The sequence below is a fragment of the Euprymna scolopes genome, chromosome 14, assembly GCF_053919585.1.
Source record: "Euprymna scolopes isolate OS-2025 chromosome 14, ASM5391958v1, whole genome shotgun sequence".
In the NCBI taxonomy this organism is placed as follows: domain Eukaryota; kingdom Metazoa; phylum Mollusca; class Cephalopoda; order Sepiida; family Sepiolidae; genus Euprymna; species Euprymna scolopes.
Genome location: NC_136495.1, coordinates 113,713,747 through 113,731,263, shown reverse-complemented (window position 1 = coordinate 113,731,263; position 17,517 = coordinate 113,713,747). Strand labels below are relative to the sequence as shown.

Sequence of the window (17,517 nt, the reverse complement as noted above, 5' to 3'; positions counted from 1 at the left end):
ATTTTACCATTCTTGGATTTTTTACCCTTCACCGGATTATCCATTCATGTGAAATCTTTCTATCATTTTTTCTTTTACCTTCTATCCCACTTACCTCACCCTTTTTTAACCAAGTAAGATCTGTGACTTACTTGTGGTTTCATTAAATACTTTTACATGCAAAATCCGATCCCGCATTTTGCTAATTCCTGCCCTCTGATGAGAAGGAGAGTATTTCTTCGAAACTCCGCGGATTAAGGACTATCCACTTATCTTGTGCTTCCTTTTTAAAATTAAATATGTTTTTAACTCTTTTTCAAGATGATTTTGCACATGTTTTATTAATTATTTGTTCATATTATAAGCTTTATTTCCTTTTCGGTTTTATTGAGCTTTTACATCTGGTTGAGATTACTTTACTTGTAAATATTAACTCTTTAATATTTAGAATATATTTTAAGTTTACCATTTTGATTACCTTGGTAAACTTATTATAATATATATATATATATATATATATATATATATATATATATATATATATATATATATATATATATATATATATATATATATATATATATATATATATATATATATATATATATACTTAATAAAGTTTACGTCTATATTTGGTTTTATAAATGTTAAATTTCAATTAACTCTCGCGCGGTTGATGGTAGTTAAGGTGTTATGCTCCTAGTTAATAGTTGGCTTTGCAACTGGGTTCGAATCCTTCGACCAGCAGCTGTTGTGACTTCCTGCACTGATGAATCTGAAAATATGAAGCACTAGTTTGTGTAGGTATAAAAATAACTATCAATGTATATACAATTATAATTTAACAAATTTAGATGTATATGCATATATATATTATTGAGATTTTTATCTGGTTTGGCGTATCCTATTAGTATTTATATTCAATTTAATTTTACAGAATTACTCAATTAGTAAACTTAGCAATACCTCCTTTTAATCTATCTATCTATATATTTATCTAGGCATCTAGACATCTATCTATCAATCTGTTTTTGAGTTCGGCATAAAAGTTTCAAATTTCATGAAGAGGAACAGATGTTATTTTGTCGAAACGTTGTGAAAATGTTTTTTGTCTTTATTTGTTAAATAGAAATTATTCATAAAGTCCGTGCCGGAGAAACTCCCCCGTTTCGACCGGAAATGTATCACAAGGACGAATTCATTTGTTCATTGGCCAAAAAATGTTGGGCGGAGAATCCAGAAGACAGGCCCGATTTCCAATCCATTCTAAAATCAATAAAAGCAAGAAACAAGTAAGTATTATCATTATTTGTTTTAATGAATATCACTCCATACAAGGAATAAAGGCATTTGATATAAAGAGATAAAAAAAATAATTTAAAATAATACATCAAGGTCAAAAACTAGCCAACGATAAGTGCTAGATGGATAGAAACAGCAATTCTGTTTACTTTGTCAGAAATATCGTTTTTGGAATGTTAAGGCTTAAGGATAAAACAAGAAAAGGTCCACTTTCTACTTTAGATTAATCCATCACTTTAGTTAATTGTAAATTCTATTCAATAAAGTATATATATATATATATATATATATATATATATATATATATATATATATATATATATATATGTTGTGTACAGAAAGTTGTTAGATGAGACAAGTCATTGGTACCGTCGGTTTCAAGCCCGATAATTAGGACCGTTTAAGATATCCATATCAAGCTCTCTTCAGCCAATACTCATCTCTCATTATATATCTTATATATATATATATATATATATAATATATATATATATATATATATATATATATCTTGTATATATATATCTTATATATATATCTTATATATAAATATATCTTATATATATATATCTTATATATATATATATCTTATATATATATCTTATATATATATATATATATATATATATATATATATATATATATATATATATATATAAGGAATATCCACTTATTTTGTGCTTCCTTTTTAAAATTAAATACTACTGCATAACAGGAAATATCCGACCGGTGTATCCATGTATGCCCGTCCTATAACCCCTGAACTATTGGATCGATTCCTAATAGATTTGGAATTGTTGTTTTATGTATTGGCCAGAGGCAGATAGACTATACGTATCTATATGTTTTATTTTTTTATTTTATAAATTGATTCATAGGGATCTCTAAAGCACCAATCGAAATGCTATTTTAATTTAAATTTTAAATGTTTTATGAAATTAAAATTACAGGAAAATCATATCGATTTTAGCAAAAAAAAAATCAATTTTAGACCTTGGAATTAGTACTAAATGATGATTGCAACGTCTTGTCAGATGAGTGCCACTCCCTCAGACACTCCATCAGCCCAAAAATGAATTTCATCGCCACAGGACCATTTTAATAGACAAATGCCTGAGGAAGTATCTATACACAGATGATGTTACAGAGTCTTAGCTTTGAGTTCAAAATGTTGACATCCAACAACAAGCAAGAGCAAGATAGCCAGCAAAAAGTTAAACTGTAGACCAGCTTAATGCGGGTACTGGTCTCTCGCTTTATGGTTTTTTAAATCAGAAATTTGCTTCTCCTAGAAAGGTTGCCTTTACCACGGCTTATGGGAGCCCTCTCGACCTCCAACACACACATACATACACACAAACCCACACGGTTCCAGTTGGCCGTTGACCCCAAAAAAGGGTTCATTCGCCCTTTGAAAGGTCTTGTTTTTAATTCTTCAGGGAGACTAGCCATCTTCCTCACCAAACAAGTCTGGTGGAGGAACCAGTTTAGTCGCGGGTGACCCGACCATGAGGCAGGTAGTACTGGGTTACATGGTACCAGTAGCATATGACATGACCTTACTATGTCATATGTACTTACTAAATACAGAAATAAATATAGGTGTTCACAGTCCATAACATCACTTTTTAATCACCGTATATGGTTTATCGATTTGAAATATTATCGCATATTAAAGTGTCCAAGAGTGTTGTAGTTTAATAATCAAGTACTAACTATTTTACACTTTCCCTGATTTACTGTTAACTATGCTGCACTTCCAACTAACAATTTCCGAGCTTAAAATCGGCACACTGCTATCAAAACGTGCTAATCCAAAAACTCGGCACGTTGCTATCAAAACTCGCAACTTCAAAACTCGACATACTCCTGTCTAAACTTTCTACTCCACCATCCAAATTCAAAATTAAGTCCGTCTCTGAAAAATCAGGCTTTTTTATTTATTTAAATCAAAAGCACCCCATTTGCATATAAGGTGACAAGAGCGCCAGCATATAAAAAAGCAGCAGGAATTTTCTTTTCTTTTCTTTTTGTTTGCACCGGACACTACAATCTGTTAAGAGGACAGGTTTGTATCAATTTTTAATCATAAATGCCTCATTATTATGAATCTAAAAATGTGCAAATTGTACTCCAGCTATCTAATATATAAAGTCAGTATTTTTATTGTTTTTTTTCATCGATAATCTTCTCCCTACAATATCAATATTTGATTCTGATTCGCCAGGTTTTCTTGTGAATTGTTGCGGTATTTTTAAGAAAATACTAGCCAATTTAAATACTCCCAGAAAATACTTTAACAAGGTCGGAATTAGTTTCAAGTTTTCGTTCACACAGAGTTACTTACCTTTGTTTGAAACAACAACTTAGCCACGAAAAATCACGGAAGCAACTTTCCTATGCCTCCCTATGTAACACAAATTTGATTCAGTTTCTGTTTTTATACTTATGAATTTCCAGAAAAATTTACCAAGTGTCTCCGAAGATGGCCGGAAATCCGTGTTCCTACTCTGTAGATGTTTTGTATAAATGGCATCGATTTGTGGAATTCGTTTTTCTCTTTTTCTTCATTCTTTTCAGAGGAAAAGACAAGAACATAATGGAGACTTTGTTGGATCGGATGGAAATGTATGCGGCAAAATTGGAATCTTTGGTTGAAGAACGGACAGAACAGCTGGAAATCGAGAAGAAAAAGTTGGAAACTCTTTTGGATCAGATTTTGCCGAGGTAAAAATACGGCAGCACATTTGTTTACTAGATTAAACAGTTTGCGCGTGAAAAAGCTTCAACGAGTATTTCGCAATTAATTTGAATTCATATTCAAAAACCAATGAAAAATATATACAGCAATTCTCAACCCGGAAGCCAACGGCATATGACAAATATTAATCTCAATTTCGACTGACTCCATGTACCGGGACAGATCTCTGCTATTATATAAAAGGTATTGTGTGTGTGTGTGTGTGTATATATGCGTGCGTGTGCGCGCACGCGCGTGTGAATGTGTGTGCATGTGCGCACGCGCGTGTGTGTGAGTCCCCTATAAACTCCGATACTGCTGGGTCTATTTTTATGAAATTTTACACAAATGTACTTTATGTATCTGGTAGCGTTTTGGATAGGTTTTGTCTCTAAATGTCTTCGATAAGTATTGATAATCGAAAACTCATACAGGGTGACCCCCCCCAAAAAAAAAACGTGATATCTCCATTATTTATTCACCGATTGTCCTTATTTTACAGGACATGGCAGAATCAACGACCTTGAGTACACCAAGACCCCAGTGGGAGCTGGGACAAAGAATACACTGTGTTAAATTTCGTTCGGACAAAACATTAAGAAACGGGCCTAATTAGAGTTGGGGCCCGTTTTTTTTGGTCACCCTGTATGAGAGAAGGAACAGGCGATTTTGACTCAAGTTAACACCTTACACAGCCTAACATCACAAGTGCATTTGAGAAGTTTTATTACCACATAGACCAAAAGATCCGGCATATAAAACCAACAGTAGGTTTTTTGATATGACAGGAGGGTCATTCTAAATGAATGTTTCTGTTTAAAGCACAATTGAACGATGATACTTGATTTTTTCATTTTAAACTTAAATTTAAGTCATTATATATAAAGATAATTTTATAAAATCAATAGTAGGTTCTCCACAGTGCAATGTAGATTACAATGTATTGTAGACTAAGTCACCGCGAGGAGGCATGTGAAGCTTCCTCCCGGTGCTCCACGGCGGGTTCCCAACTAGAGCAGGCAATACATCGATTTGATTGAAAAAGGGTCGATTTCATCGATTTCAATGACAATAGAAATATGGGAGTGTGAAACATTCGTTGATCATTATTCAATCTCGGGCAACGTCGAGCGTCCATGCTAGTAATAAAAATACATGACAAAAATAAATAAATAAAGAATAAAATAAATACTGCATGATTTTAACCAACGACTCTTTTGGAGTTGTAAAAATGTATGTATTATAAGTCACGTAAATTCTACTCAACCGTAGATACCCGGCTTGGTTGGCAATGCGACAAAGCCTAATACCCGACAATTAAGTCGAATACTATGATCAAAAAGACTTCTTATAAATTTCAAGTAAAAAATGAGATTAACACTATCTATCCTATGTTCCTATTTACAATGCCAACCCACGGGACAGAGTTAGATACCAGGGTCGTTTTTTAATGTGGAGAAAAGGAACAAAATTAAAAATTGTCTCAGTCGTGAAGGATTTCTCCTTCGCTAACAGAGAACAAGAAATTGAAGTGTAGCATCTGAATAACAGATACTACACTTTGATCTTTATATTTAATTTATTCCTTTTAAAGAAAAATTACAATTCAAAAAATTTCAATCTTGACCCAAAGGCCAATCTATCCTATGTTGTTCAGGATCTTCTAACATAAATCTTTGCTATAAACAAATAGGGAGGGGCGGGCTCCTGCCTTTGCCCGGTTGTAAAATACAATTAAATATGATATTTTAATTTATCCAGATTTCTTATATATTATTATAGAGTCGTTATTCCAAAAGTAAAAAAAGAAAGAAACAAACAAAAACAAACAAACAAGTATTTGGGTGCCATCAGCTAGAATCGAAAGTAAAACTGTAACATTCAAGGCTGATGACGTTATCACTAGGGCTAGGATTCTTTTCATTGTTTTGACTCTCGAGTGTGTACCCGTTCATATCTTCTAAGCTTTTATATAGAGTAATATGGTTCTCAGTTGATTAACCGTATCTAACTGTGTCGGATATATTAACTCGAGAGTCAAAACAACGAAAAGAATATGCTGTTGTCATAGCACTAGTTCTCACTGTACCAACATGTCACGCATATGAACTGATTAAAAATAATCTATGATGAATGTACAAAATGTATAACGATTTTTTTTTCAATTTTGACCCCTTTTTGACCCCTTAAAAACTATTTTAATCAGCTAAAGACCCATAAAAGAATTGCCCATAAAAATCCAATCATTTGAGGCCCATAGCGCCACTCTGCGACTTTTAGTTTTGTTAGAGATAGAGTTTAACAATATGAAGACAGACAGACAAACATAATGAGCTTTATAAATTAGATAATAATCACATTTATTTACTTCTGTCCGGTTCGTATATCATGCATTAGTATTCTTAAGATTCAATCGTGACATGTTCAAAGATATTTTTCAAGAATAAAATAAATTTGATAATCCTTTAAAACCATTTGTAACAAAGGGAAATTTAAATACAGTCTATGCCGTTTTAAAGTTAAACTAGCGGTAGTGGAAAGACGCCCGGCTTATCCCGGACGTAAAATACGCTTAATTATAATATTTTAATTTGTGTAGATTTCGCATATACAGGGTGACTAAAAAAAACAAAACAAAAAAACAAAAAAACAAAAGGGCTTCAACTCTAATTAGGCCCCGTTTCTTAGTGTTTTGTCCGAATGAACTGAAACTTGGGTCATAACTAGTTTATTATATTCAAAACATCACATCAAAACACTAGGGTCTTTGGCCTTTTTTTCTCCGTTCTACAGCATATGTTCTAGATGGCCTCCATTTAGCTTTTGTATTTTTTTTTTAGTCACCCTGTATTATTATAGTAGAACAAGTATTTAGGTGCCATTAGCTAGAATCGAAACCGAAACTGTAGCGTTTAAAGCCGATGACGTTACTACTGTACCAAAGTGACACGCATACAAACCGACTAAGAATTACAAATTTTAAATAAACTAAGTTGAATGTGCAAAATGTTTTACGATTTTTTCAATTTTGACCCATTTTTGACCCCCTCCAAAACAATTTTAACCGGCTAAAGACCCATAAAAAGAACGGTCTGTAAACATCCAATCATTTGAGGCCTCTAGCGCCGCTCTGTGACTTTTAGTTTCAGTTGATATAGAGTTTGAAAATATAGAGACAGACAGACAGACAGACAGACAGACAGGCATATAGCCGTTTATATATTAGATTTATGAAAAAAGGATAATTTTTAATATATTTGGGTAAAAAAATTAAATCATTTAAAACATATTTTTCAGTTTCGTCATTTAAATTTTACGCATCGTTCTGTTGACTGAACGGTTGCTATTTCATTGTTGAGAAATTATATACGTTCTTACTTTACCGCGTTTTAATAATTTAATTGTTTGTTTTAGTTGTTAGAAAATACGTATATGAAACACATGTTATGGAAAGATACGTGAAATGTGCAAATAAATGCTGAACGTTTGTATTCCAGGAGCATTGCTGACCAATTGAAACAGGGCAAGCCAGTCGAACCGGAATATTTCGACAGTGTCACCGTGTTCTTCAGCGATATTGTTGGCTACACCAATTTGTGCGACAGAAGTACCCCATTGCAAGTCAGTATTTCCAATTAATTCTTCTAATGTTCAATATATGGCATAATAACGTTCACACACCACTTCATGTTGGATCACCGAAGTTAAGCAACGGTGAGTCCGGACTGTATTAGATAGGTTACGATTTGGGAATACTAGGCGCTGTATGTGGGAGGACGTTGGCACTTCCGGTAGTTTCTGTATCCTAACTGGCTTCCAGCTACTTTGACGTTGTCCTGCCGCTTGATCAGGCTGCTTGAAAGTGAGACTAGCTTTGTACGAAACAACTTCACTTCAAAGAAACTCGCAGCTCTAGTGATCCATCATTCATAGAATGGTCTGATGGTCTTCGTCATTTCCCGCTAGGTTCAACTACAGTTTAATGACAATCCAATCTCATTGTTGCCATTGAAAAAGTGACATAGCTTCCTACTTATATATATATATATATATATATATATAAGTAGGGAGCTATGTCACTTATATATATATATATATATATATATATATATATATATATATATATATATATATATATATATATATATACTAGCAATCGGTGCCCGGCGTTGCCCAGGTGTTTTGAGGTTAATGCTGAGAAAAAAAACGGTCAATTTTTTAAACTTTGACCCCTATTATGACTTCTTAACATTTATTGTTTAGGGATCAAGTAAAGGTAATAAGTTAGATCCATGTCCAAGGAATCTATATCTAAAATATCACGTGTTTAGACCCAAAATTTTAGGAGGAGTTTGGTAGAGTTCTCAAAGGTCAAATCGTTTGATAGCGAGGCCAAATTTCGCGAATTTGGCCTTTTTTTAAAGCAGTTTGGCCTTCAAAATTTCTGTTTGGCCTTTTTCTTCACCGATGAAATCTGGGGACGCAACGGGAATTTTCGGCTAAAAAATGTTGTTACTATGCACATCTATGTATTGAAATACAATTTGTGGCAAAATTTCAGGAAAAACTAATGGATGGTTCTCTCGCAATAGTCCGGACAATTCGCTAAATTATCTCGTCAAAACCTTAAATCTCGAATTTTTGTGCATTTTTTTTTGGGGGGGGGCTGGGCTAATTTGGCATAATAGTGTCCATTTAATAGTATTATCTTGAAAAAATAAAAAAAATAAGGAAAATTACCAAAAAAAACAAACAAGAACAACAAAGGTGTGCCGTATTTTTAAAAGTTTTATTGCGTTGTTTTTATTTGCTTTTTTTATTTCATCGGTGAAGAAAAAGGCCAAACAGAAATTTGAAGGCCAAACTGCTTTAAAAAAAGGCCAAATTCGCGAAATTTGGCCTCGCTTAAAAAAAAAAAAAAGGGGGAAATCCCCCTACTTGAACTTTCTGTTTAATTAATAATGACTCGCTTGTAGCGTTGATTTTTTTCTTTTTTCGCTATAAAAAAATAAATACTTGATGAAATTACGTGATTTTTTCTGTAGGAAAACTTTATCCCATGACGAGTACGTACAATATATATATATATTTTTTTTAAATATTTCCATTTTTTAATGTCAATGGAAAACTGCACAAGTACCCAAACCCGAAATGTAAAGACCACGAGTGAAAGAGCTTTTTTTTTTTTTTGGTTTAGTTTCATAATGGCGGCCGTGATGTCGGAGGTTCGATTGTTAGATTGTAAGTTAGTTTCGTATTTTTTTAAGTTGTAAATCGCAAGTTAGAAAAAAATTAAACCCTTCTAAGATGGACAATAAATAAGACCAAAATATTTTATGGTAAAGTTAAGAGCGTAAGAACTATACTTTTTTAGGAGATGTGATTATTGGATTAACCAATCAGAAATCGTCTGTGGCACACACATCTCTGTTTTTATAGAGATATATATATATATATATATATATATATATATATGTGTGTGTGTGTGTGTGTGTGTGTGTGTGTGTGTGTGTGTGTGTGTCCTCCCACATCCAGCGTCTAGTATTCCCAAATTGTAACCCATCTTCTGGTATAGACCAAACTCACCGTTTCTTAACTTCGGTGATCCAACATGAAGCGGTGATATATATATATATATATATATATATATATATATATATATATATATATATATATATATATGCGCATAAGCACACACACATGCACACACACACACACACACATATATATATGTGTGTGTGTGTATGCGATGCCGCCTTTCAGTTTCAAGAGACAATGAACACCCTTGTAAGGAGCGTATAATTGTGAGGCAAGGATTGCGCAATCTCCATCCACACCCTTGCTGAATTGGCACTCCTTTGGTCTAGTGGCAAGGAGGGGCACAAGACTGACTGGAAACAATATAGGGATAAGCGGAGAACACATGCAGCATAGTACTGACCAGACTCAACGCTATATATGTAGAGAGAGGTGTACAAAAAAAGTAGAGCTGCTTATATATCGCTAAAACATAACAACAGATTTTACATTTAAAAGCGATAAAAAAAAACTGTGTATGAAAGCTGACAAGGCGTCGTGGTTCTTGACTGCTGGTAGTGTAATCACGAGTTCGATCCTTGTTGATGGTTGATCAATGGTTGATATGTTTTATGGACGTAAAAATACATATAATAATATAATAAATAAAAATCGAAATGGGAGGTAATCTCTCTCTCTCTCTCTCTCTCTCTCTCTCTCTCTCTCTCTCTCTCTCTCTCTCTCTCTCTCACTTTCACCGCTTAGGAAGCAAAAATTAAAATACAAAAATAAAACACGGTTCAAAACTGTTTATATATCACTAAAAATAATAAAATAATATATATATATATATATATATATATATATATATATATATATATATATATATATATATACATATATTAGCAAATAGATCCGATGTTGCTCGGGATTGATTGATGATCAACGAATGTTTCGCACTCCCATATTTTATTATTGGTGAAAACGCCAACTTTTCAATCAAATCGATTGATTGGCTGCTTTGGTTGGGGAACTGGGAAGAAGCTTTGCATGCATCCCCACACATGACTTAGTCCACAATACATTGTAGTCCACATTGCACTGTAGAGATTCTATTCTTGATTTTATAAATGGGTCTTTTCATATATCATGGCTTGAATTAAAGTTTAAAATGCAAATGTCAAATACCATGGTCTAGTTGTGCTCTAAACAGAAACATTCATTTCGAACGCGTTTCTGTCACATCAAAGGATCTACTGTTGATTTTATATGACATGCCTTACTGCTTGTGCGGTGATAGTAGCTTGGATTAAAGTTTAAAATGAAAAAGTCAAATATCACAGTGAAATTGTACTTTGAACAGAAACATTCATTTGGAACGCGCTCCTGTCATATCAAAGAACCTATTGATTTTTTATGTCGGACCTTTCGGTTTGTGTGGTAATAAAACTTCTAAATGCACTAGTGATGTTAGGCTGTATAAATTTAGCGGAATTCGTCACCATATGGCCCAAGAACATATTGTTATTAGGACCTGAAATGTTAAGGTAGTTTAACGTATAAATATATATTTGCGCATGCATAGACTTTCGCATGTCAAGTTCAATTTATCAATTTTCATTCCAGATATTTTTACTTGATAAAAAAAGTCAGTTTCCGCACACACGCAGAGGGGGAAAATCGCTTTATATCTACTGCCTAAAAAACTAATTTTTGCGCTATTCAGAAAAAAAAAGTATCAGTTTTATCAAAACATATTTATTGATTAAATGTATGTCTCATTCCGTGGAATATCCGGGGGTCCTGCTAGTCTATAAATATGTAAAAAAAGAAAAAAAAAAAAAATTGTCGTTGTTTAATTTAATTTAAAAATGGATACGTGAATATAGAAATCAAAAGCGAACGTTTGGTAAGAAAAAAAAGAAAAAAAAAAGAAAGAAAAAAAGCTGTAGAACAAAGAGAAAAGAAAAAAAGGGAAAAGAAAAATTAAAAGAAAAAAAAGAAAAAAACCCGCTATAAATGAAAGAGAAAAGTAAAGATGTTTTAAGTAGAAAAAATAATTTTGCAAAATATAAAAAAAAAAAAGAAAAGAAAGTCCAACGTCTGATTATTGAAAAAAGTGCAAACAAATGAATGGATGAATGATTTGGGGGCAATATTACCCCTAATGCCCCCTAGGGAGCAACCAGAGCTATCTTGGAAATACGTCCTGACAAAAATTTACTTTCACCATGACTAATGTTTGTGCAACTTAAAAATATCCAAGGCGTGGTTATTGAGAAAAGTGCGAACAAATGAACGGAAGAACGATTTGGGGACAATTTTATCACTATAATGACGTGTAGGGGGAGAGCAATCAGAGTTACCCCGGAAAATCCATTCTGGCAAAAATTTACTTTTACCATGACTAATGTTTGTGCAAAATTTAAAAAAAAATCCAAATATTATTAAGAAATTGCGAACAAATAAACGGACGAACAGGATTGAATTACTAAGTCCAATTCCGCGTTTATTAAATCAATTAAAAAGGGTGGGGGGGTATCGGAAAGAAAGATTTTCGGCTCTTCTTCATTTTTGCTCGACACACACCTCCAAACACCCGGGCAACGCCGAGTACCCAGGCTAGTGTTACATAAAATACGTATTTCTATGATTTAAACGAAAAAAAAAATGTAACGTAAACACAATGGAAACAAAGAAGAACCTATTATGTAAGCTAAAATTACTAATTTCTTCGAAAACTGTTTTCTTTAATAATTAATTTTCTACCTTATTATTTTGGTCTAAGAGAGATAACTCCATTTTACTGAGAGATCCATTGATTTTTTTAAACGAGAAATTAACGTCTGATTATGTAAACCATTTGAAGAACAAAATTTTACATTACTAAAACATTAATAAAAAACAAAAAACAAAAAAAAAATTGAAAAAGAAAAAAAAAAAAAGAAGCTGATAATTAGGGTTGACGATGAATGCCCTCGAAGTAACTTCTGATTAATTACAAAAAAAAAAAAAAAAAAAAGAAAAAAAAATGCCTTGGAAAAGTCACTTCTGATTAATTCTAAGAAAAACGTTTTGTTTTTAAACTACTTTATTTAACGCATTAAAGTTTTAACATTACAAAATGGAGTCAATTCCCTTGGATATGTTCATTACTGCTACATGGCTGTTCAGTAGATACCGTTGCTTTCACTTGAAATCTAATATCACAATTTTCGAATTTCGCTACAATAACGAAAAAGAACCTGATTATCAAGATCTAAAACACAATTGGATGAATTTTCTAATCGAATTCGATAATTCAATATTTGTTTAGTTTTCATCCACTGCAAGAACTTAGACACCAGGGTCGGAAAGGGGAATTGAGAAGTCAGCGCCCCGAGAAGAGACGCTGTGACCTGCAAAGAGTGCCCGGGAAGCCCCGTCGGTATTTGCAGGTAAGGGTGCCTCGCCTCACTGCCTCGGGTGATTAGCAATCAACTAACACCTTCTCAAAGGGAGAAGGCAAAGCGTGTGAGGTTGGACCTCCTAGAACTGCACAGAACTTAACTCCCACCGCAAAATCAACAGGAACCGGATCATTACAGGAATAGTCTAATCTCTGTTGGTTTTGGGGGCACAGGATAAAAAAATATTACAATATTATGACTTTAAAATCTAGAGACTTATTGGCCCAATAGGCAATACACTGTGCGATCCACGCATAACTTTACTAAAAGAAGATTAATCATGGAGCCGAAGTTACAAGTTGTATTTTTTTTGAAGATATACCAAGGTATCATTATATACCAATGATTTTCTTAAAAAATAGTTTCAATTTAAACCATTTGAACTGCATCAATTTCAAAATAATGGCGAAAAAAAAATTTACAGCGACATGTTTGAGGGTTTATGAGACGAAATATTTTATTTAGGATAATTTAATTGATATATCTTATTAAATATTATTATAGATGTTTTTAAAAGTTAACACGCGATTATTAATGAAAACAAGATCCACAAAAAACGCTTAACGATTAAAAAAGAGAAAAACAGAAAGAAAAAAAAGAAATGAGAATGAAAACAATCAAATATAAAATTTTAGGGGGAATAACTACGCAGGCAGATAGTAAGCATTATCTCCCTTACAGCATGTTTCTTAAATTCGCTAAGGCAGGGTGTTTTGAAGCGCCGTTTAGGTTTTAAATTATAGATAATTGTCGACAAGTAGCTTTTTATACTCAATAACATTCTAAAAAGAGAGACGCATCATTATATATATATATATATATATATATATATATATATATATATATATATATATATATATATATATATATAAGCATTAGCTACTACTCGGTGTTGCTAAGGAGTTTTTCACTTTGACAATTTTTCTATTATAAAAAATTCCAAATGATATATCGTTTTTACATAATATTGTTGTTAATGAGTTGCTTTGAATTCATTCATAATTTTGTCTTTCCTATTAAAAAAAATATTGTGTGTGTGTGTGTGTATCAATATATATATATATATATAATGTATATGTATGTATAGATACACTTTTTAAACTATAATTATCCACGGACACATGTTTCGTCGTTACACACACACACACACACACACACACACACACACACACACACACACACACACACATACACACACACACACACACACACACAAACACACACGCGCGCGCGCTCACACACACACATATGTATATATATTAGAGAGAACGAGAGTACTGAAGGAGATTGATTCAATGGTAGATCTTTAGGCACCGGGATTCTGATTCCGAATCTCAACTTGATTTTGATAAAAGCAACACCGCCTGACGAAATCCCTAGTTATTTATATCTAGTTGACTTAATCATACTCATGAATGTGTAGCGATACCTAAATGTTTATGTAAAAATAAATAAAAAGTATATATGTATGTGTGTGTGTGTGTGTGTGTGTGTGTGTATCAATAAAGTTGAGTTTTTGTCGCACTGACATTGATATTAATAACCATTTAAACATTGTTTTATTTCAGAATAAATAGTCGTTGAAATATTTTCAAATTTGATATACAAGGTGTTTGGGTCTATAGCACACTTTCGATTAGGTTTTTAACCTGCAAAAGTACATGCTAAGAGGTCAAAATTAAAAAAAAAAACAAAAAAAACAACGTTAGCGGAAGTAAATCGACTTAATTCCGAGCGTATACATTTTTAGTTTGAAGTCTCTTTTTAGCATTAAAAAATCAATCTGCTGATAGCTCAGACAATAACAAATAACGACTAAGGCTGGAGCAGTGAATGTTTTTGTTTCGATTCTAGCTGATGGCACCAAAGCAATTTAAAAAAAAATACGTTTTGAAATAATTACCATATATATTGGGTACAATATAATAATCAATAGAGAACCTGTTCTATAATAATAAATACGAAATCAGCATGGATGACTATATCATGTTTAATGGTATTTTACGACCGGACAACACCGGGCGGCCTGCTAGTATATCTACAAAGTGACATTGTGTTTGTGAGGGTCCCTACCAAACTTCTCTTTAACTTTTTGGCTAACAGACTTGAAACTTCATATATAGGGGATTTGTACCCGTGAAAAAAATTCGCTTTGGTTTTTAGCCGGTAAAAATAACACCTAAAGTGAAAATAAAAACAGTTGGTCTTGGCAAGAGTAAGTCGATAAAATAATCCTTATTCACTCTGGAATTTACTTTATCTATGAAAACCAAAACGAGGAGATACAAGATATGGAAAATATTTGGAATCAAGAGCAAGTTATTGCTGTTATTTCAGATGATTTGAAACCATGACAGCAAGTTGTTGTCTCCCCTTCCATCAAGGCCAGTGGTTTGGGGGAAATATCAAATATTTTGTAATTCATACGCAAAACTAGGAAAACAAATGACTATGATTGAAAAATGTTATGGCTGTAAAAATGTGTCAAAAATAGGCTCAGGATGATGGATGATCCCCTTAATCTGCGACCTTAAGGGCAAATGTCACATAACACACGACATAATTAAGGTCATTACCTCTCCAACGAGTCTTCATTTGTTAAATTCTGATCAACAGTCACTGAGATTTGGAACTTATAAAATTGGCCAGAAATGTGGTCTCTCTCTCTCTCTCTCTCTCTCTCTCTCTCTCTCTATATATATATATATATATATATATATATATATATATATGTATATATATATATGTATATATATATGTATATATATATATATATATATATATATATATATATATATATATATATATATATATATATACAATAATTAATCGGAATCGCGAATCGAAAAAACACAACTTTTTAGGGTATAGAACCCGGTATCAAAATTGAGAAAATTTTGTGTATATTTTCCGATGCCAAAAACGATTCTTTTAAATTGATTCAGTCTTGTCATTTTTTAAATGATGAAATGATAAATATTTATACATTTTAAACTATCAGTAAAACAAAAATCTCCTCCACAAGTGTACCATTACGTGTCCGAAAATATATACACATAGTATATAGGTATGAACAATCACCCCCCCCCAAGAAAAGCAAAAACGAACAAACAAAAACCAAAACAAAAACAAACTCTATAGCTAAATATTAAGTTGGTGCAAAAATAATGTTGTTTTTTAATATATATAGTTGAACGCCAAAAAAACGACATTATTTTTGCACCAACTTAATATTAAGAGATTTAAAAAGAATCAGAGTCGGAAATTGTATCGGAAACGTAAAAAATATTAGAATCATCTCATCTTATCACAAACACACGTTTATTATAATAAAATCGTATTCTTGTCTATTTGTTCAAAATTTAATTAATACGTACAAAAGGTAAAACTGCTTCACAAATTGGTTTTAAAACTGAAAACGGACAGTTGTAAACTTTTTTATTTACTACATGGGAGTCACCACTTATCAAGGCACGGAGGCCACTCGAGGATAAGAGTTATTGCGTGTACAGTAATCAATGGGATAATATCGTAGTAATCGTTAGTAATGGAGATTTGATGAATAGGATTACTTAAGGGGGCGGTTTATCAGGGATTTGTTTATATTGGGCTTGAAGACATCCAAGTTGTAGTCAGGTGGGAAACAGGCAAACGGAAGAGAGTTCCACAGGCGTGCAGTTCTGAGAAAGAAGCTGTGTTCATGGAATGTACGTTTTAATTTAGGCACATATAAAGAGTGGGGAAAATTATTAACAGCGGTTTCAGCTAGAAGGGTGTTTTTCGTGAATGATTGGCGAGGGGGGGGGCAGAGATTGGACCCAGACGAGCACTTGCCATGGAAAACGATAAAACGAAGACAGGCTCGCAACGTCTCTCCTGTGTAAGAGAGGTTGCAGGGAAGAGAAAATGGAATCCCCCACTAAACTACGAAGTCTATTTTGTACTCTGTCGAGGCAGGATAAACTGTTTTTAGTAGCCCCTGTCCAGATGTGGCAGCAGTACTCCATCCATGGACGTACTTGGCTTTTATATAGATAGAGAATTGCATCAGCAGTGAGATATCTACTGGAGCGGTAGAAGAATCCCACTATTTTCCCAGCGACCTTGGCAACAGATTTGGTGTACGTGTTCCATTCCAGATCAGGAGTAAAGGTCAAAACATGGAGCCTCCCCAAGACGAGAACCATCCATGTCAATTGATGCCAAATGGGGATCAGAGTGTTGATGATGTAAAGATAGGAGCTTGGTTTTAGATGCATTAAAAGTAACCAGCCACCTCTCCCCCCATTGTACCACGCGCTCAAGATCAGAGGAGAGAGAATAAGAGAGAACTTTGTCATTTACGCCCTTTGATGTGTTGCCATAGATGGTCGTGTCATCAGCATAACTGTCAACGAATGATCTAAGTATGTATTTTGGGAGATCATTGATGTAGATCAGGAAGAGAGGTGGACTCAGGATGTACCCCTTACATTCCAACACGATTTATATATATATATATATATATATATATATATATATATATATATA

At 33.1% G+C, this 17,517-nt stretch overlaps 1 protein-coding gene across 1 annotated transcript in view; it reads left to right on the top strand.

Moving 5' to 3' along the window:
• Positions 1-17,517, top strand: part of LOC145292793 (atrial natriuretic peptide receptor 1-like) — a 372,037-nt gene that overhangs the window by 124,110 nt on the left and 230,410 nt on the right. The window contains exons 16-18 of the mRNA XM_080138832.1: positions 1,109-1,271; positions 3,862-4,008; positions 7,519-7,642. Coding sequence (XP_079994958.1) covers positions 1,109-1,271; positions 3,862-4,008; positions 7,519-7,642 — 434 coding nt within the window. The remainder of the gene's footprint in view (positions 1-1,108; positions 1,272-3,861; positions 4,009-7,518; positions 7,643-17,517) is intronic.